The 22,681-nt window shown below is 33.5% G+C and overlaps 1 protein-coding gene across 1 annotated transcript; it reads left to right on the top strand.

Annotated features, from left to right (window-relative positions):
* Positions 1-3,668: 3,668 nt before the first annotated feature.
* LOC129798319 (uncharacterized) lies at positions 3,669-21,648 on the top strand. The gene is made up of 5 exons (XM_055841426.1): positions 3,669-4,027; positions 4,271-4,333; positions 14,215-14,377; positions 16,960-18,292; positions 20,500-21,648. The coding sequence occupies exons 1-5, from the start codon at positions 3,948-3,950 to the stop codon at positions 21,447-21,449; spliced, it is 2,589 nt and encodes an 862-aa protein (XP_055697401.1). The 5' UTR covers positions 3,669-3,947; the 3' UTR covers positions 21,450-21,648.
* The last annotated feature ends 1,033 nt before the right edge of the window (positions 21,649-22,681 follow it).

The raw sequence follows: 22,681 nt of genomic DNA, 5'->3' as shown, positions 1-22,681 counted from the left end.
GTTACATAGGATTCGTTTTTGTCAAGCAACTGCGCAATTTATTCACACCGTTCATTGGAAATTAACAACTAGTTTTGAATGCAAATTCATAAATATTCATAAATTTCAGCAAAGAAATTATGCAAAAGGAAACACTTTCTAGGGGCATGAGAAAATCTTCCATTTATAGAGTGTGTCTCGACTAACAAAAAAAATTTAACGTCTTGTTTCAGATAGAACCTGTGTAAGCGGCAGTTACTCAAAATGTATTTCATTCAATTCACTGAACTTTCCCCTACCGATCAAACTTGAAAACTCTTGCTTGGTGTATCGTTCCTGAAATATAATCTTTTTGATTTTTATAATATCCCTAGGTTTGTCTTGGCTAAGATAGTCAATTAATCATTTTATCTACTTATTTTCCAAATATTGAAAAGTAAGAAAAATCTGAGAATGAAGGGAAGATTGAGTACCTAATACTTGAATAGGCTTCGTAAAAGGAATTATTTGCCAAAAATCTCACACACTCTGAACACAATTAAACGAATATAAGAAAAATATGAAGTGTTCGAGCCAGAATGTGTTCGAAGCCTGAAAGACTTCCCTTACTAAGTCCATGTTTAATTTTATTTCAAAATGTTGTTGTAAAATGTATGTGGTGTAATTCAATCGATTGAAATTTTGCGTCTCACTTTTTAAGAATATAAATAAATATATCTGTCTCGTTTTTAAATCAAAATTAAAATTTTAATTTTTACTTCACATAAAGAAACAATTAAATCTAATTTCAATTTGAAAGAATAAGAAGTCAAATTAAAAGACTGTTTACTAAATCGTAAAAGGAAATGTCAAAGCGTCCCAGCTTTGCGAAGTTCTCGAACTCACGAAAAAAAGCTAACCGTGCATTAATTTTTCGCATGCTTTGTGGGTATATACCGCTTAACTACCGATTAAAATGATTGATAAATTTAAAATGTCATTCTGAAATAAGAAATTGCTTAAAAATATATGTTTTAAAATATTTTAGTATGAGTAAGGGTAAATGTTCCAATTCAAAACCATTTTCAGATGCTTTAACTGCTTTTCTGAAGAGAATTACATAAATTCGCTCCTTGACTCTTCTAGAATGTTACTGTTCAGTAAAAATTCTTTAAATATAATTTGAAAAATTTTTAAATACAAGAAAAATACGCGAATGTAAAATGCTGCTATTGGAAACAAATTAATCCAAATGGAGACAAGGGAAAGTTTCTAATTGGAGACAAACAGTGTAAGTGAAACCACGACGAAAGGCTTCCAAAACCTTGTTGAGTTGCTCTTGAGCGCAGGATTTGTTCTTATTCTTGGTATTTTCTCCTTTCTCACCTAAAATATAAAGAAAATCTCTCCAAAAAATCATATTTTCGGGGTGTCATATTGATCCTTTTGTTCAAGAGGTAATTCTTTCATTTGAAAACTTCACGTACCGTTAACAATAAATATTAACACTTAATTTAACCAAAATTAGCCAGAAATATGACATAAATATTAAACAGAACGAATAAACAATAATCACCTTATTGTGTTTTTCATTGGAAAACATCGGTCGATGAAATATTCGATGGTGAAAAGGTACACTTTTAATTTTTCTGAGAAATTAACAAATTGAAATTTGTGAATATGAATGGATTTCCCTTTATTTGGAGCAAAATTAGCTAAATAATGAAACTATGGTATAGAAAATATATAAATATAGTAACCTAGTACTGTATTTATCATAAAAACAGTGAAGTTTCCAATTGGAGCAGGTTTAAAATTAGCTAAATTTACCCTATCAAGCTTTTGAACAAATAAAAACTAAATCCGAGAAAGCCAAAGGATTTACGGGTATTATATAACCTCATGACCGATTGTGACCGATGCAATTTGGTTCAAAATCATTCAAAAGTTCCAAATTTAAGAAAGTCGATTAAAAAATAGGCCTTCCAAATTAGTTAAACTTTGATCTTTGAAAATTCGATATCGAAATGGTTTTCGAATATAGGTGTCCAAGGATGAAATATGCGTCTTGGCTACCTCTAAAACCTATTCGAAAATGAAAGAAATTGCAGGCAATTGCAGGAGCCGTTTTCGAAATAAACGAAAAAGTCACGGCTTTTTAAAAGAAGATGGGGTGGGGAGGGAAAAGAAAAACAGACTGTCCTAGATTATGTTGATTTTTGAAGACTTCGAAGATCAGAAGTCGATATCTCTTACCGTTTGGTCTCTGGCCGTGTCACAAGTTGAAAAAAAGTGGATTACTTGTATAAATGCTCTCTCTTTGAGTTCGAGCAGGAAAAATATGTCAACGCTTTTTGAAAGTATATTAAGATTTTGATTACGAAAAGTTTATAAAGTCTAAATTTGTATCCCTTTCTTTTTAAAGAAGTTGCATATGTTTATCCCCATTCATCCCATTTAATCTTCTTTTTCTCGAGAATATGTCGACAAATTCAATTTGGATTTTTTGGGGAAAATTGGGATATGAATTTCGATATGATATTTTTTCCTGACCTAAAGGAGTTCAGGTTATCTAAAATAAAATTAATTAATTTAATTTTAGACTTTATTCACAAAAATAGAAAACTATTTTTCACTTGCCAAAATTTCCATGACAATTTCATAGTTTTAACATCTTTAAATTGAATAAGGATCAAAATTTGAGTTTTGCTAATAAACTGCCATTTTTATGGCATCAGCACATCTTTTAGATCGGTAAAATTTCGTGAAATCAAAATTCGTGTCTCTGTCTCTAAAGATCTAGGTATGTCTATCCTACTCTTTCGCACTCTTCTTCTCACACTAAATTAAATTTTGGTCAGTCCAATTTTGAGTCCGAAAGAGTGAAATAGTCGTACGAAAATCTTTTATATAAGAAAACGACGCGAATTTTGATTTTATGAAATCTTAGCCTTATAAAAGAATAAGAAGAACTTGTAGTACAACTCGAAAGTTAAAATATAAGAAAATAGTTCTGCAGGCTTTTGTTCTTATTAACACATACTTTCACCTTGATATAAGTTAAATAAAAAGGATTTCGTAGAATTATATTACGCTTCTTATGAGATTTTTATATCCCTATCCTATAATTCAGCTGTCAGCTGTTTAGGAGATCATTATGAGATCATTTCAAATGTTTGGTTCTATAAGGCAGCTAATTTGTTAGTTGGGTAATGATTAATTTTTTCCTATGTTTCTGAATGAAAATGTGTCTCCGCAATATATTTTAAAAACAGGACACTTTCACTTTAGTTTTTAAAATACGGGTGCGATGAGTCACGTTTATTGAAAAACATGGGAAAAATTTAGTCATTATGAAGCTTGGAACCATACAAAGAATGGGTACTTTCCCCTATATTTTCCATCAGTGACATTGGCCCTTGTATTAGCAGGTGACCGATGAGTTGACCGTGAGCAATTTTTTCATTTTCGATCCCTATTCCACCATTTCAGCTCACACTCCTCGGTGGAAACTCGAAATACTTCATGTCAAGTCCATTTAGCGATGAGAACCTTGGTCTCCATGGATTCTTCAACAAAACAAAATATTTTGTTTGGTATTAAATAAAAGGTGGAAATTTCTAGCCTTACTTAATATAGAGTGCAGACACCAACACACACAACGCACCCCTCTATAGCCCGAGCCTTTTACTCAAATTGCCCAAAATTGAATAGTTGCACCCTCAGTTGAGGTTGAGTCCCATATTGTGGTGGTCATAGTTGGGGGTTGCATTTCGAAGGAGTGTCCTGACATAGATAACGAAGGACTGAAGCAATAACTTGTCATTTGGGGTGTGTGTTTATAATTTTACTCATTTGTTAAGTTGTGTCCATTTTGCAAGTGAAAGGAATTCCATTTTGGAAAGTTCTCTTGACCATATCCGGAAGCATCCTCTTCCTGGGAGAGACTTTCAGCCAAGTCGGCAATTGTATTTCAATTGGACGCTGAAATGCACAAGATGCACTCCCAGATGGAATATAAAGTACATGGGAATAAATTTGAGCGACTGCAGGCGAAAATACGAAAGAGGTAGCACAAATTTTGTATTCTTGGTACTCATCTACCCATCAAAAGGAATTATAGATAGGATGGAGATATGTGCACGTGATGACAAGATATTTGCAAGAAGTGAAATTAAAAATTAATTTAGAAAAAAATATGCATACGAAGAATCTCAATCATTTAAATATTCATTCAACTTGAGAATATTTTTTTTCTTATAATACATCTCCATTCTAATAACGAATATCCTTGATAATGTCTCTTCACCAGTGAAATGGAGCGTCAAGAGTTGGAATGTAGATTTCAGAATTTGATGAGGAGCTCCAATGAATGGTAAATAAATTTTTTTTTGTATTCTATCATGTTCTCAGTCTCACCCATGATACCAATTTTACCCCCACATTCCCTTCCATTTATGCTACACCCTTCAACGCTCTAGAAAACATCCCATCTGATGCTGTTGCTTCTTGCAAACAAAAATACCACTCATTCCCAGAACAACATAATTGTTTCTCTATCATAATTCAATCTTTAGGCACTGAATACGAGTCTTTTTGGCGTCAATATTGAAATTTATGTCTTTCGTTTGTTACTTTTCCGCCCCTTTTTTCCATTGTTAGTCCCCCGATCACAAGCCTAAATTGCTTTCGATGGCAGATGGTTTGGAAAAAAAAATAGTATTTGTCCCCCGAAAGAGAACCAGGCGATAGCGTGAAGTCCTTTCCTCGCCTCAACTATTTCTTTATACCCACTCCCTGGCCAGTAAATAACCCTCACTGATATAATGTGGAAATAAATAGTCCTTCGGCACTGTACGTATATTGTGGATTTAGAACATGATGGGATTTACTTAAATATCAATTTTGTGCTATAGTTTGCTAAAGACAGTTTACGTAGTTTGCAAATATTTGTTCTGCAGCAATATTTGCAGTTGCACGTTACATTGTGATCAGCTATTTTTTTTTGTCAATGTACAAACATGAATCCAGTGATTAATCCTCTTGCTAATACTTGGGTTTCCGACTAAAGTTGTATATCTACCAAGTGCTTTGTAGGATGTATTTTCAAAGTTAAACATAGAAATTTGTTATGGAAATATAATAGCACTGTATAAGGAATATTGATTAAATCTTGAGAGATAACAAGGAATCTCCCAAGTATATTACTGAAGATGAGTTATTTTCTTGTTATTTTCAATCAAAATGGACCATGTTAATTAACAAAATAGTTTTTTCACTCTAGAGAGTTTGAGAAAAACACACCTTCAGATAGGGTGCCTTTATAAGTAGCTTTTACAATCGTTACTGTACTCATAAGTGAAAAGTTTAACTTAGATTACCAAACGTAAAATGATTTTTAAAAGTAACAATATCAAAAATCTAAAAGACGAAAAAAGCAATCATCAAACTGCAAGTATCACATTGCGGTCTTCGATCTTAAGTATTTTACCTAGCTTAAGTAAGTTTACCTAGAACATTGTTACAAAAAAATTATATTTCTCATCAACAATTGTTAGTGCAATCATCTAATTAATCTTTTAGATTAATAAAACCAAGAGAAATTTATATAATGCAAAAATACTATTTAAAATTTTTAAATAACATAATAATTTATTTATAAAAAAAAATTTAATAATTGGATGGAGTAACATCGTAAAATCTGGAAAAGCGAAATTAATTAATTCATAACTTCCAAATCCTTTTATTAAATACGACTCAAAGTTTTCTATTTAGATACAGTGTCGGCCATAAAAATAGAATCACTCCTGAAAACTTGAGTTTTTTTTAACTTTTATTAATTTTTTTCTAGTATGTTAAAAAAATTAATTTAGAAATGTTAAAGTAATGTCGAAAAAGTGCAGTGCCGCAAAAGGTTTGTATTTTTACTCAGAATGCGTCAATACTGATGATCTGCTGGGACAAAAAAATAGAATCACTTTCATTTATAGTCATAAACTGCAATTCATTTCGAGTATTTCAAAAATAACAAAATTTTAGTGTAATATCAGTAATTATTTAGTACATTGACAATTGATTTTCCAAGTTTGGATAAGGGAAACTATGGGAAATTAGAGAAAACGGCTATTTTTTCGTTAGAGGCTCTATTAGATTTTTGAGGCTACGAAAGGATAGAATGATCGTGAATGTCATAGCTGACTATATTGAATTACGAAAATCAATTATCCATAACACAATATAGTGTTTACGTGAACTTGAGACTTGAAATTTTGGTTGCTATCGGTTCCACGTCCCAATGGTATTGAGAAAACAACAACGATTCAGGATTTTCGAACTGTTTAATGTGTTAAGATCAACCTAGCATTTCATTGCAAGGTATTCTATGGGACAAAATAAAGTTGAAAGGGTCCTCAGATAAATCCTGACTAAGTTAGAATTAGATTTTTATCAAGAGGGTTATTCGATATAGATATAATATATCGAGATATAATTATATTAATCGTATCAGGAAACATTTTTAACAATGGAATCATCCTGCAAAGTCGTATATTTCGTGTTGGAAGAATGTGGTAAGTCCATTGTAGACCGCCCGGGAACGCCTTGTCGCGATGTGGATGCTTCTTTCGTGCCACCGGAGTTTTTAGGCAAAGGCGATGTATTTGATTCCGTTTTATTCCTTGTGAAAATGTATTTTTCTTAACATTCAGTTGCTTGCACCGCACGGGACTGAAACTCATAACTGTAAGAGTTGAGTTGGAGATCTCATCCGCCCAAGATCTAACGGTCTTGTCTATTGCGCCACTGAGATCCCTTTCGCGATAATATCATTCTAGGAGGGGTCACCGAATTTCTTACCGTTTGAATTTTATATTGGTCAGAAGACCGAAAAACAGCAAAAAACAGTTTTTGAAAATAAAACGATTTCTGAAACTTTACCGATCCATCACTGATTGTGACTGATACAATTGAGGTTTGTAATTTCAAGATGAGAAATAGGCTCTAGAAAGCGGTTAGTCCTTGATTTTGCTTAATTCAAGATGGCTATTATTCGATTAAAGGTGTCTATGAGCGAAACGATCACATGGATCACTTCCAAAACATATTCGCAAATCAACGATATTACTAAATCCAATTTTAAGCCAGATTGAAAAATATATTTATCTTTTTTGGCTAGGGAATGATGACTTGTAGCGTGTCACAGAAGACCAGAAGTTGATATCCCTTACCCTTTTGGGATGTAGAGATGTAAGAAGATAGAAAAACGAATAATTTTTTATACACTGCTGTCTTTGATACATATTTCATTAAATCTACAAGTTTAGTTCAATATTCAATAGACAAACTATTTAACTAAATCCCAAATTTTGTTTGAAAAGTTAACAAAAAAATATTGGGTTCGATGTACTTGATTAAAAGGGACAGATAATCCTAACCGGCTTATGTAGGTGAGATTCTTAACGTGAGCTAACTCGGAGTGCATGCAAATTCGATTTGATGCTGAAGTAGGGAGACGCCATTCAGTTATCTTGAATCAAATTCGTGAAATTATACAAGTTTTGTATTTGAACCAAAATGTCAAGGATTTGGATGAACTGACAGAAAAGTGTTATATGGGTGAAATGTAGACCAGAATGTTCTCTATAATTTTGCCGTAGAATTTGAACTCATCGACTACTCAGAAGCCAAGATAAGCGAGGCTTTTTGTTTCTTAACTCGTTTTTTCATCCAGAGTGCCCCAAGTGTTCATTTGTTGAACTTCAACTAAATCAAAGAATTGTTGTATTTTGCGGGACTTTCCATTTAAAACCCTATTTTAAGTGTCTTGGTCGAGTAGAGGCAGTCAAATTGGCATCTGAGTGATTTCAAAGCGTTATTATTGGAAAAATCAATTTTTTCACACTTAAACGGAAAAATCGGAGTGATAGCGTAGTCTGAGCGGAAAATGATGTATGGACGAAATGTAGAGACAAATGTGCTCTACAATTATGTTGAAGTAATCATCAAAATCGGCTCAGCGACAGTCGAGATAATTGAGGTTATGTGATATTGAAATTGGTTTTTCGACTGTGGCGCCCCTGGTGTTGGTCCCACGAAGTTCAAATATTCTAGAAAGTTGTAGCATTTGGTGAGATCTTTCGTTTAAGCCCTCATTCATCAAAATCCGTCACATAGAACTTATAGAAGAAATAGATAGAAATAGAAATTTTCAGCCCGATGCACAATGGAATTTTTGAGTTATTTAACTTTTAAGATTTAAAAATTTTCTTTTTTAAAAAAAGCGCCCCTAGCGGTGGTTTTATGAACTTGCGATGTTAGAAGAAGAAGTGGCATTTCACGAGAGCTTTCCAAAAAGCCCTCACTTTTTAAATTCTGACAATTAGAACCGGAGTTATGGCCCTTTTAAGAAATTTTTTTTGGACCCTTATAGCTCGGGTCAGGGGGGTCGGGGGACCTTAAGTTTGGTATTGATGGAAAGCTCTAAGGCCCAGCTATAACATACTAAAATTTGAGTCCGCTGAATGCCATAGGGGCGGAGCTATTGAGAAAACAAAAAAAGGGGGGTCTTCAAAATGGCGGAAGGAGGGATGGGGGGTGGGGGGTCAATGCACCAAGTTGCAATTTTCACCCGATATATAACCTTTGCCGAAAACCGCAAGTCGATATCTTTTTTAGTTTAGGAGCTATTAAGCTCCAAAGAGCGGCCGGCCGGCCGGGAACGTAACTTAGCCACATATATATTCGGAATCAGGAAGTGGCGAAACACATTTTGGCCAAATTTGAGGTCGATCGGACGACATGAAATTTTGTTAGGATTATAGTAGGTGAGATTGTTAAGAATCTCACCTAATATTGTTTTAAAAAATGCCCACATTGACAGCCCTTTTTCAGAACTCTGGAACATTTTTTGTGTCCAGTAACGATGAAATTCTCTATTCCTGTAACGACTTACACGACACCATGTCTTGAATGGTTCAGAATGGCTGCAGATTGGCTGATTCACTTGAGGATTTTACCTCTCATAAAGCTCGAAGACCAGAAAAACGGGTGTGGGAAATACATTAAGTAACAGCACATAGAGACACGATTAATCTCCCTCTGCCCCTCTTCCAAGTAATACTAACAGCTTAATAAGAATGTGTACCTGATGGACAATAAGGAAGATCCTAATTAATTTCCCATATCGGCCACTGAACTCACCTTTTCAGATATAGCTATGCACGTGCTTTAAAAATGGAATAAAAACCTATTAAGATCCCACGAATTAGGACTAAAAAAAATATTTAATCGTCTCCGTACCGGAATTTCCTGGAGCAACTTCTTAGAAGGCTTCCAACTTCAACACAGGCATCTCATTAAATATTACTCCCTTCGTCCCGAAAAAAAAGTCGTACTCAAGCTTCGGACAATTCAATTTTTTCTCTATGTTCTTTATGAATTTCACCCGTAGCTGTTTTCTTAAAATTTGAGGAGTTGGACTTGCTATTAAAATATAATATTATAATTGGCCAAATTAATTTTTAACACATTGAAAAAAAAAATGAATTGTGCGAAGCATAAATCGTCCGAAGGTAGCGCGCTTTCCCCTACATTTTATATAAAGGAATGCACTACTTTTTTTGGGACAGAGGGAATATTTCCATAGGGGAAGACCTCCAGGCTTCGAACACGTAATATTTTTACCTTATTCCTTTAACGAATCTAACCTATTTTTTTTTCAGGAAATGTTTGGCTTAAGATTAGTTACTAAAATGTGCTATACATAGGGCAAATTCATTAAAGGAATATTGAAAAAATATAAAGTGTTCGAAGCCACAGAATGTGCCAAGCTTGATAGCCTATCCCTAAGTGCAAATCTAACCAAAAACCTTGAATTCAAAAATAATATATGTAATTTTTGTTTATATAATGAAAAGCAGTAGAATTACAAATAACTTTATCGCTTTCTCTATAATAAATAATGAAGATATTGCGATTTAAAGTTAAGTTGCAAAAAGCGGGTTATTGGCAAGAAATAATTATACCACTTTATAAAATAGTTTCCTAACTTAATTTATACGGCAACTAGAAACAATGTTGCAAACTGAAATAAGCTTAAACAAATTTTGGTTTCAAATAAAATCCAAAGCCAGAACAAGTAGATTTCTTTTTGGAATGTTCAGGAAAGTCTTCAAAATATGCCCAAGAATGTATCAAGAAGACTTTTATATAATGACCTCATCACATTATGAGAAAGTTTTGCCAATATTTGGCATTTTGAAGCAATTTTCACAATTTTTCCTGCACAAGTGCAAGCAATTTGCTTCTATATGCCAAATACTTAAGGAAAACTTCTTATAGTATATATAGAAATCAGGCACCTAGCCAAAATGTTTATTTCAATTTCTGCAAAAGTAAATGTTTAAAATGGCCTTAACATATGTCTACACTACTTTTCTTGGAATAAAAAAAATATCCAAAACAATTAACACTTTTGGGACATTTATTTCTCAAATTTAGAAAAGCATTTAAAGAATATCAATTTTAAGTGACCCACCAAGACCATGCTGCTGTACATCGTTATATCCATTATTATGGAATTCTCTTATCCTTAAGGTATGCATTGATAGATAAAGGAATTGAAATAATAGGTGTTTAGAAATGCTTCCCGATACTCCAGTCCCTAACAGTTTTGCAACTTTATTTACAAAACAATTTTCAAAAAATTCAATTTTTTCTAAGATTTTAACTCTCATTTTGATTCTATGAATATAATAAATTTTCCTTTATAAAATAAAGTGCAGAATGAAGAATTAGTTCTTTGTATTAATTGTTTTAACCCTCTAACAGTGCTTTCTTTAATATACGAAAAAAGTAAAAAATTAAATAATAAATTAAATTGGATAAATTATAATCCAATAAAGTCGAAAAAACCATCAATTCTTCATTATCTCTTTTAGTTTGGGCGCTAGATGAGAAAATATAAAAGTTTTTTGAAACTCTTTTTGCTTCTAAAATTCTCATTTTTAGTTTTTTTAAATTTTTTAAATAATATATACAAAGTAGAATGACATATCTTTCAGTAAAAAATCAATTTCTTTAGTCAGATAATTTTAAATAGGTATTTTTATGGAAATTGGAAATGATTTTTTTTGCACAAATATTTTTTGTTGCTTTTTCTCTGACCTGTCACACAAAACTGGGGATTACAACTAAATGAAGTGTCAAAAAGAGTTCAAACTTTCAAAAAATGTTTGTAAGACTATTACAGAGGAGAATGCGATTTTTGTGAAGACCTTATCTGTTATCTGTTGTCTTATCTGTTATAGGGTTAAATTATTTGTGTTATAACAAAACTATTAAAAAATAAAATATTTTTCAAAACAACACTGGGAAAAATTAGCTTGAAAATGAGGATTTATTATCAATTAACTATTTCATTGGGGTGAATGGCGTGAATGCACCCCTCACATGAAGTTCCCTAATATAAGCAGTTACACTCAAATGATGATTCATTGAGCATGACTCAGAATATGTTTAAAAAATCTGTTTGTCTAACAACAAAGCAACTTCTAATAAGCTTAATTACTCTTGAAATCGAATACCTCGTTCTTGAGATAAGAAAAAACTATAAAAATCCCTTCATAGTTTCAATTTACAAATACGAGTTCAAGTACGAGTTTAATTCATCTGCTAACAGATGAATATACACTGAGAAACTTTATCTACTAGAAAGTAATTTTTTTTCAGAAAAGTATCAGAAAACCAAGCCTTAATTGCTGAATTTTTAAGATTTTTAATTGAAAATACCAGAATATATAAATTTAAACGTACTTTTATATGCTTAAGAACGTAAGTGAAATTAAAAATTTCTTTCAGACCTACGTAATCCCTTAATCCAGGAAAAAACTAATTAAGGGGTTAAGTGGATCAAAAAAAAACCTGGAAAATAATATTTTCTCTAATTTTGTTTGACACAATAAATATTTATTTTTTTTTAATATAAATTCGTAAGCATATAAAAGTACAACATATCAACTATATTTTCTGAAATTGTCATTTAAAAATCATTAAAATTCAGCCGTTGGTACCTGTTTTTCGCGGTTGCGACTTTTTGCTCAGTAAAAAATAAAATTTGGTCAGTAAAAATTAAAATTGGTCAGCAAATAATCAAATGTGGTCAGTTTAAAATAAAATATTAAATATGGTAGGTAAAAAACTTTAAAATAAATCGATAAAAAATTAAATTTGGTCAGTAAAGTCAAATTTGGTCAGTAAAAAATCAAATACGGTCAGAAAAAAATAAATTATGGTCCGCAAAATATCAAATTTTATCAGCGTATACTTTGGTCAGTACAAAATCAAATTTGGTAAGTAAAAAATTAAATTTGGTCAGTATAAATTAAAATTTGGTAAGTAAAAAATCAAATTCGGTCGGAGAAAAGTCAAACTTGGTCGGTAAAAAGTTAAATTTGGTCAGTAAAAAATAAAATTTGGTCAGTATAAAATAAAATTTCGTCAGTAAAAAATCAAATTTGGCCAGTGAAAAATCAAATTTGGTCAGTGAAAAATCAAAATTGATCAGTGAAAAATAAAATATGATCGGTAAAATATAAAAAATGGTCAGTAAAAAATAAAGAACATAGTCAGTAAAAAATTAAATTTTCTGTGCTTTGGGAAGTAATTTGTACCGCTCGTTGAGGCAAAGGGAAATTTTCAATGCTTTGAAAAGTTATCAGTAGCACCTGTTTAATTTTTGTAGACAATTTAGGAAAGACGAAATATGAAATACGAAATGGTAAAATACGAAATGTACTAAAATACCAAGATTTCGCAATACGAAATATGCAATACTTTTTATCCAGATATGCAAAGTTTTAACTTAATCATCACCAACCAGGAAATATTTAGTGTTTTGGCGTCAGAAAATCTTGTTCACCGAAAAGTACGTTTTTTCCAAAAAAAAAAAACGTCTTTATCTGGTCCTAACGGCTGAATTTTTAAAATTTTGAAATGAAAGTTTTAGAAAATAAAATTAAAATGTTATGCTTTTATATGCTCAAGAGCTCAAATTAAGTTTTTTTAGTTGTATTTTGTCGAAAAAAGATGCAGAAAAAATGTCCTGTTTTTTTTTGGTTTGAGAGACCCACATAATCCCTTAAGAGCTCGTTTTTAAACCAATTAGAATCCTTTAGAACCGTATTCAAAATTGATCTAATATATTTGAAATTAATCTAGCTCGATTTATTGTATTCGATTACGGAATGGTATTAAGAAAAAACAAAACAATTTTTAAAATTGTTATAAAAAAGCACACATTTTTTTATGTTATTCGTAGGACATAAATTATTTAGTTAACTTGAATATGAATATAATAGCTATCCTGAAAAACTGTTATAACCAGCCAGTAAATTTTAACAGATTGAACCATAAAAAATACCATTATTATCCATCAGTATGTAATTGAAACGTGATCAAAGTCTTATTAAGTAAACCAACAATTCCAAGATTATATTATTCTCAATTATTCTTAACTTTAATTTTGTCAAAATATTCATTGTATTTTTAAGTATTTACAAATTAAAGTTCCCACTTTATTTATAAATTAATCAAATTTAATTTTTTTTTTGACCAGTTTTACCAAAATATTGCCCTATTCTAATTTGAATTTTAAAATAAGCAATAAGATTTTCGTAAATCCAATCCTTTTCCCAAATGAAATTACTTTTTTCTATGCAATTTCTCATGATTTGCAAGATAAATCTTCTATTCTAATTAATTTCTATAATATTCTATTTTTTTTTGTTCAAAAATGTTCTAATTTGGATTATATCTGAATTATTTAACTTTTCTTCAAATAAGTTATAAATATTTAGAAAGTTTGTAAATTTTCTGTAAGTTGTTTGAAGAAATTGATGTAGACACAATCATTGTTCTTTGTGAGCATTGTTCGAAGTATTCCTTAATAAAGCTCCCAACCCACAATATTGGAAAATATTAAAAATTCAATTGAGAATAGGTCTTCTAAACATACTTTGAATAGAATGCAAGTCCTATAAATTGAATGAACAATGCTTCATCTTCACATAAATTCTCTCTGGCCTAACACAACAATGGCTTTTTGTTTCACAACATTTCCTTCAATTTGTTTGCAGGTTGAACCCCTAATTTGGAATTATCATGAACACCCTTCATATTCATTGTCTTTCACCATTCTCCCTAATTTGACAATCAACTACTTATTACTAATTCCCCCCTCGACTGTATTTTTTCCAACAGCGAAAAATCGTCATTGAAGCTGCTTCGTGCGGAGTATAAAAAGTTCATGGATGAGGACAGACAGCGTGCAGAACGAAATGAAAATCTACTGCAAACCTTGGATCGTATTGATTTTCAGGCAGCAGCTCTGGCCGCCAAAACTGAACGTTTAAAGTTACTTAAGGTGAGAAAGGTTGAAAACTGTGCTGCTGGAAATTTATGGGCCTCTTGCTTTATGTATGAGGAGGGGGGCTTTTTTGGTGGAAAACCTTTTCATCGTGGAATTCCTTAGGAATGAAGTTTAATAAACCTAGATTATCTTATGGTAGGTGAGATTCCTAAGGGGTAGCTTAAAAGTGCAAATTCGGTTTTGAAATGCAAAAGCGTAGGGTGAAAGAAACATTTTTTGGACCAGTAGTCTCTCGCTAACTCGTCTCTTTTAAGATTGGACTACTTTTTAATTCAGACAGCAATTAACCCTTTAAGGACGATTGGGTCACCGGTGACCCAAAAATGAATTTTTTCCTACGGCCATATAAAGTTGTGTTTTGCCCTAAAAAGTGAGAAAAAACGTATTTTTTTGACTCACAATTTTTAACCCTCTCGTCCTTAAAGGGTTAAATTGGAAAAAAAAGTTTATCTGCATTTTTCAAGTTTTCGAATGAAGCAAATATGCTGAAATTTGTCATGTTTTAGAAATTTTTTTTCAAAAATTAAGTAAAGTAATTAAGTAAAGTAATTAAGTAAAGTAAGAAGAGAGAGCAAAAACTTGTTAAGGATCATTGAAACGCCTAATGCAATTCTAAAAATAATTTTTAAGAAGTAATTGGTAAAAGATACCTAAATCAAATTACTCTTATATCATAATGACTCGTCAGCAAGATTAATAGGTTTGCGGGTGACTGCATTCCGGAGGTGACATTATACCCTTGCTTTTCGAAAACTTTTCTTTAAGTCAAGCACTTATGGATGATCTGAAAACTATAGGGGCGCTTAGGGATGGTGTAAAAAACATCCTTTGGTTCTAGAATTAAAGAAAAGCTCATAAAATCAGGAGTGAAAACCCATCTTCGAAGTGCAAAGTAACCCGCATAGCATAGCATATACGGTAAAGGAAATTAATGCATAAGATCTCTAATCGATAAAATAGTTTTCAATAGGACGTAGTTCCGGTGTGTTGGGCGGATTAAACTCTTTCTGCATATAAATGACTCTATAGTCGTTGAACCACGCAATCGTATCCTTATACCCTAGATACACTTACGACTTAAGCCGAGAGACGACTTAGTGGAAAATGATGGAAATGAAGTCTAACCATTATTTCGAATACAATTACGCTAAGCCGTCTCTCGGCTAATCCTCAGGTCTGTCAAGGCCCTTAGTGTAGTGGCTTGATGCTAGATCTGGCCAAAACAATGGTGGAACATCATGGCTTCGATAGACCGGCAAAAGACATTTCTTGAGACACTCTTCGATATAAATCTCTTTGTTCATGATCCCGGTCAAGAAAAATTCTTGACTTCGAAGACCACACGAGCAAATTTCCATCCAAACCAAATATTTTTCCGCGAAGTTGCTGTAGTTCTTGTATCGATACTTGCTGTGTACACCTGTGCGAGTCTTTGGCGTATTGTATTGTTGTCCAGGCAATTGGTGAAAGTCGGCTCTCACGATGGTTTCGTCGTCTATTAAAACACATCTTTGAAAACCTTTAAGAAAGTGTTCATTCAGCTTTCTGGACCTTGTTTTGGCGGACTAACGTTGCTTTTATTTAATTAAAGAATGGCCCATTTGTCCTCTAATAACAAGGATTAGTAGCTTTTTGATTAATAGGGCAAGAAGGAAGATCTGTATATCCTTTGAAGGTGCCAGGTTTCTTAATGTTTTAGCCTTCAAGTGCGCTAATGACCCGTTTGTCTCTTGAAACTTGTAAGAAAACTTGCCCTATATGAATAAGCCAATAAGAACAAAGGAAGTGTATAGTTGATTAGGTACAATTCTCCTTTTTCATTTTAGAAATGCGCCCATTGGCGTGGCTTAATTTTTTTTTGGGGCGGAGATAAGCAGATCTATGGTACAGTAGCGTAATTTGGAGTACTCTTGAGTGTAAAGGTATCTACGTATTGGAAGCAATATTCGTCAAAAATTGCATTTTGACAGAATATTGAGATTTTTATCTACGATATTTGACGAAAATTGTGTCCAATGTGTAGAGGTCATAAGGGCCTAGACACACCAGAGAACAAACCGTGAGACAGCTATGCAATTACTTAATAATGTAGAGCGTATGGCCCATTCGACAATAGTTAACCCAGTCGACTGCCAAACCCACTAATCCCAATCCTTCATTCCTATGACACGCCCAACCCATCATCTCTACCTTCAGTTCCCCATTTCCCTTTTTATTGTATTATTTAAGTGAAACCCCATTAAGGCTTACAATAATTAAATTGCAATTTCATTAATTTTCTATTAAACTGTCTCTCGCGCCTAATCTTTAGGTCTTTCAGCTTTCTTTCTCCTCATTGCCCATCTGAAACAATGAGGAAACCTGAATATTACAATTCCGGTACAATTTCCAAGTACAAGAACGGCAAAATTTATTTGCACCTAGTTTAAGCCTGATCAGGAGACACAAAATTTCGTGACAACCACACTAGGTGGAATTATTACCAATTTTACGTAATATTCTTAAAAAAACACAAATATTCAAAACTTTTCCCATTAGCTGGTGGTAAATTCATGGAATGTTTTTCTATGGTGCAGACACAGTATAAGACTCTTCTGCTGAAAAACTGGACGGGGGATGGTGGAAGTCGAATAGTTTCGCATAGATCCAATATATCAAGTCCTCAGGACATGATTCCAATGAGGTATATGAGGACTTCACCAGTTTATCAGGGGCAAAGTTATTGGACCGATGGGGAGATGAGCATGAGGAATGCACCGCAAATTCGTGATATGGAAATTCAGACATCCCTTTCAATGCTCAACACTCCACTAACGTCATCCTACAGCATGCAAGCACCATCGGGATTTTCGAGGAATACCACGACAGTTCCACAGGAGGGCAATCAAGATGGAGGATCAGCAGGAAGTTCGACAAATCACCTAGATAACTCTGAACCGGGTGAGAAAGAGGATACACCCGAGTGGAATAAAATGTTCCCCACTTCTGGTGTAACTTCCACAATTACAACTTCACAATCTGATTATCATCCATCGCCAAAGAAAGACGAGGCACAGTCATTGGAAATTCAGGAGGAGTATGGTGAGAAATTAATGAATGAGGAACCACCAAAATTATCTCAAGATGAGCCACGCAAGGAATCCTTCTACCTCCAAGAGGTGCCAGATGACAAGACAATGGAGCAGGAAATGGATGGTAGAAAAATGGTTGAGTGTCATACACCTGAGCACCGTGAGGCAGACGAAGAAGTGCCAGAAAAGACAATTGATAGTGGACAGAGTGAGATAACAGAACAATTGGGTAATTTATCAACAACAGAGACACGGAGGAAACCACACACCTCATCTCTGCGACATGCTCTGCTCAAGAATACAAATCTGACGGGAAGCCGCAGTGGTGGAGGTGACAAGGGTGGCCAGAAGGTCGTTAAGAAAGTGGAATTTTGTCTAGATCAAAATGAATCACATGAAGACACTAAGAGTCATTGGAATGTAGAAGAGATTGGGGAGACAACCGAACACTATGCCCCGACTGAGATTGAAGTAAGTCCCCAGGAGCCTATCATGGAGGAAAGGATTCTGATGTCAACATATAAACCTGAACATGCGAAGACCTACGAGATTGATGATGACACAGAGCAATATGATGAAGAATATGATCAGGATGAGGCAAATAGTGAGACACAGGAGTACCCAACCCAAAATCAAGATGAATCAGCAGAAGAAGGGGATGACTATGAACAGGGTCAAGGTGAATATGCAGCAGAAGAACCTACAGCTGAACCTGAACTGATGACCCAGAACTCCGGCTACAATCAATATCCGGATACTATTCAAGAACCTGAAGCCTATTATGTGGGAGTTGAGGAAAATATACAACCAACTGTAGAAGAGAACGCTTATGTTCAAGGTAAGTCATTAATATTTTTTATGAAAATTTGGAATGGTCAAAATTATTTTGTAAAAAATCATTTGGCTCTTGTTTCTCATTTTTATGGACTTTGTTTTATTTAAGTAAAATATACAGAGCAGCATTTCTATAATAATTAATAATGATATAATTAGTTAAATTGTAAAATTTATTAAAAAATATTATATCGAGGGGTTAACAATATTTACGGTAAGAATGTGACATTCTTAACTCTATAAAGAATCATTTGGTACTCAATACTTGACTTAGTGTCAAATCATTTGGAATTTGGAACTCAATACCAATCTATTGGTACTTAATACCAATGCTTTCGGTTCTGAATAATGAAGCGTTTGGTACTCAATACCGAACCGTATGGTACTCAATATTTGGCTCAATATGAAATAGTTTGGAATTTGGTACTTAATGCAAACCTCTTGGTACTTAATACCAATGCTTTTGGTATTGAATAATAAAACATTTGGTACTCAGTATCGAACTGTTTCGTATTCAATACTTGACTCAGTATCTAATCGTTTGGAATTTGTACCTTAATACCAACCCTTTGGTTCCTAATACCAAACCGTATGGTATTCAATAATTGACTCAGTATCAAATCATTGGAATTTGGAACTTAATACCAATCTCTTGGTACTTAAAACCAATGCTTATGATACTGAATAATGAAACGTTTGGTGTTCAGTATCAAAGTGTTTGATACTCAGTACCAAACCATTTGGTATTCAATACTTAACTCAGTATCCAATCGTTTGGAATTTAAAACTCAATAACAAACCCTTGATACTTAATGCCAATGCTTTTGATACTGAATAATAAAACTTTTGGTATTCAGTATCAAAACATTTGTTACTCAATACAGAACCTAACCGTTTGGTGCTCAATACTTGACTCAGTGTTAAATCTTTTGGGATTTGGAACTCAATACCAATCCCTTGGTACTCAACACCAATGCTTTGAATTGAGTATTGAGTCGAGAATTGAGTACCAAACGATCCGGTACTGAATAATGAACCATTTGGTATTCAGTACTGAACCATTTGGTATTCAGTAACAAGTAGTTTTAAAGTCAATACCAAGCCTTTGGTACTCAATATCAATGCCAAAACGTTTGTCACTCCATACCAGAGGGATTGGCTACACAGCAGTGCCGAACCGATTGGTGTTCGGTTACAAATCGTTTATAACACAGTACTAATCCCTTTGATATTTAATAAAATACATTTTGAGGATTCAGTGCTAAGGCGTTTAGTACTCAGTGGAAATTTTTTTAACATACATTGCCAAACCATATTTTGCAAAATAAATAATAAACACATTAGCTCTTATCTGTTTTCACACATTTTGACTAAATTTATTATAAAAAGACTACCAGAAACCACTAAGTAAAACATGGTACAGTAGTTGAGTATTAAATAGTTTGGTATTCAATATCAAGCAGTTTGCTACTCAATACCAAGAAGATTGGTACTGAGTAACAAACCGTTTTTCAGTGAAAAGAATAAAAGATTAAGTCCCAATTTTGTTTTTAATAACCGATGTACATAAAAATTTAGTCAAGGTGGAAGAACACAAAGCCATTCTTTGTTTCTTGCATTAATTTTTTCTCAGTGTATTGATAGTAATATACTTGAGTGATTTTCTTCAAATTCAATTTGTTTTTGCAAAGCTTAAAGAGTTCCTTGATCTTTATCTTAAACTTTATTATAATATGAATAACCAGAGCAGACGTTTATCACTGAGACAAGCACTCAAAAGACCACAGTTTATGCTCGAGAAAAGGGTTAAAATATTAATTTCACAAAACCCTTAATAGTTCAGCTTTAATATGCTCATCTCGCATGACAAGGGTTTTAAAGTATAATAATCCCTTGTTATCCTTAGAAGCTGCTCATTTGACATAATCATTTTGCACTAACAAACCCAATTATCATCTGTTTAGAGTTTCAGTCAAGAATTTAAACTGCACATTCCAATGAGCAATTAATCTAATCAGCCCTAAATAATGCCTTCATCCCGGATTTATGTAAAAGAAGTAGCATATTAATGTGTTTATACCCTTAATAGAATATGCCAATTAAGTCAATTGATGCTCAAATATTTTTACGGTTTATCCCGGAATTTTCAGCACGTAATTTCAATTTAAATTTCCATTCTTCTGGCATGGTGTTGTTGTATGACCTTTTCAGAGGCATCATTTGCAGTTCAGGGCGGATACATGCAAGACAACACCGAAATGCCTCAGTCTGAGGTATCGTCGACACCATCGGAGCATTTGTTGACTCAAGGCACAATGCTAGAGCAGAGTGAATCACCCTATCAACAATTCATTAGCCCAGATGCCGGTGTACAGCCCAACACGTATCAGGATGGTGGTTTTGCAGCTCAGGGCGAATATTTGGAAATGCCGCAGCAGCAGACACCCCAAGATTTTGGCACTAATGAAGTTTACCAAGGAACTGACTACCAGCAGTACGAGGGGGCTACAATCAATCAGCAGGGGGAGTATTTGGAGTATGACGTTACTGGAGCACAATCTCAAGCTGAAACTTACGATCCCAATCAGGGAATGATGGCTTATGAGCAGAATTATGCGCCCTACGATGGGCAGGAGGTTCAGTATGTTGCTGGAGGAGCTGTACAGGAGGGATATGAACAGGGCTATTCAGATGCAAATTATGCAGAGGTAGGAGGAAGTTACATGGGAAATGTCGATGGGGGACAGGAGTATGAGGTGCCTCAAGAGGCACAACAGTCATATCCCAACTTCCAGCCAACAGATCAATACGGCAGTCAACAGGAAGATCCGGCCGATTACTACAACTTAAGTGAACAACCAGTGTCATCCAATCAAGATTCCATGCAAACACTCCAAGTGGAAAATGTAAATCAAGAAGTTACCTCCCCTCAAACAACCTACTCCGATGACCCATCCAGCTTCATCCCCCATGAATCTCTGCCCCCTGATAACCCCATTGAGGACAAACCCAAAGTCCTCAAGAGCACCAACTTCCTCGACAGTAGCAGCAGCGAATCCGAGAGACGTCCTGGTCACAAAGTAAAATTTGCAGATGAAGAACTTAAGTCCACAAATGATGAAAGTGACTTTGACTTTTCTTCACACAAAGATGAAAAATAATACAGTGCACTTGTTAGATGACAACTTAAATAGTCCACCCGAATTATTTCCAATGATGAAACATTTTAATAGGAACATTTTCCAAAATTTCACGCTTCAATTGCAAATTGCATTCTCTAAGCTTTTTCTTTGACTCTGTCACTTGAAGCATAATTCCTTTTTCCTTGACAATAAATATAGCAAAAATGATTGTAGTTAATTTTGTCTTTTGATTGTCAAAGGATGATATGAACAAACATTGGAGCTGAAGAAACTGGTAAGTAGAGATTAAAGTATATATCTTTGTGCTGTTTTCACCATGCGAAATTCAACAAGAAATTCCAAATATCAAATGTCAAAGAAATTCCTTTATTTACGGAAAGGATTTAAGGGTATTTAGAGAACTTTTGCTTCTATAAGTAACTCAGAGCATTTTAGAATGCATTTAATTTAGTTTAGTCTGTTATAAACTATTTTTATCGAATGGAAATTGAAATTATTTTCATAACTTGATAAATCGATATGAATGTCCTTGGAAGAAGGCGAATCAACAGTTTGGTATTGCATTAAGACAGAAATAATCAGTACCACAAAATAAATTAATTTGCACAGAATTTTAACAAGTCAATAAGCTATAGGGGGAAGTGGGGCACCTTTGAAAGTGGGGCACCTTTAAAATTGGAATTTTTCACCTATTTTTAAATAAATTTGAGCCTTGAGCCTTATCGTGATATGATTTAGCTGCACAAACATATTAAGAAACTAAATTACATTATCACAGAGGGAAGTGGGGCACCTTTGAAGCTAGGGCACCTTTGAAATTTGTATTTTTCACTTATTTTTAAATAAAATTGAGCCTTACCGTGATACAATTTAACTGCACAAACAGATTGAGAAGCTAAATTACATTATGATATGCCTCAATTACATTTAAAAATAGGTGAAAAATCCTAATTTCAAAGGTGCCCCACTTCCCCCTATTGCTAGACGAAAAAGCAAAAAAAAAAATTTTTTAAATACGTGCGAAATGATAAATTTCTAATGCATAAAAATAACGAAAAATTTTTGGCTAAGGGAAAATTTAAGGGTTATAATGGTGCTTTTTCAGTGAAAAATGAGCTTGCTTTTTTAGCACTTTACTATTTTCAAGTGCTTCTGCATTATTGATTTTTTCTTGTGTTGACTAATTGTCACGAGTATTTGGTGGTTTTAAAACACGGCAAGAACTGTAGAAAACAGTCGAGACAGGAACC

The sequence above is a fragment of the Phlebotomus papatasi genome, chromosome 1 (genome assembly GCF_024763615.1).
Source record: "Phlebotomus papatasi isolate M1 chromosome 1, Ppap_2.1, whole genome shotgun sequence".
NCBI classification, from domain to species: domain Eukaryota; kingdom Metazoa; phylum Arthropoda; class Insecta; order Diptera; family Psychodidae; genus Phlebotomus; species Phlebotomus papatasi.
This window is presented reverse-complemented; position numbering and strand designations above follow the sequence as displayed.

Coding starts and splice junctions, on each gene's coding strand:
- LOC129798319 (XM_055841426.1), top strand. CDS start 3,948: ATGCACAAGATGCACTCCCAGATGGAATATAAAGTACATGGGAATAAA. Junction 4,028..4,270: donor CAGGCGAAAATACGAAAGAG/GTAGCACAAATT, acceptor TCTCTTCACCAG/TGAAATGGAGCGTCAAGAGT. Junction 4,334..14,214: donor ATGAGGAGCTCCAATGAATG/GTAAATAAATTT, acceptor TTTTTCCAACAG/CGAAAAATCGTCATTGAAGC.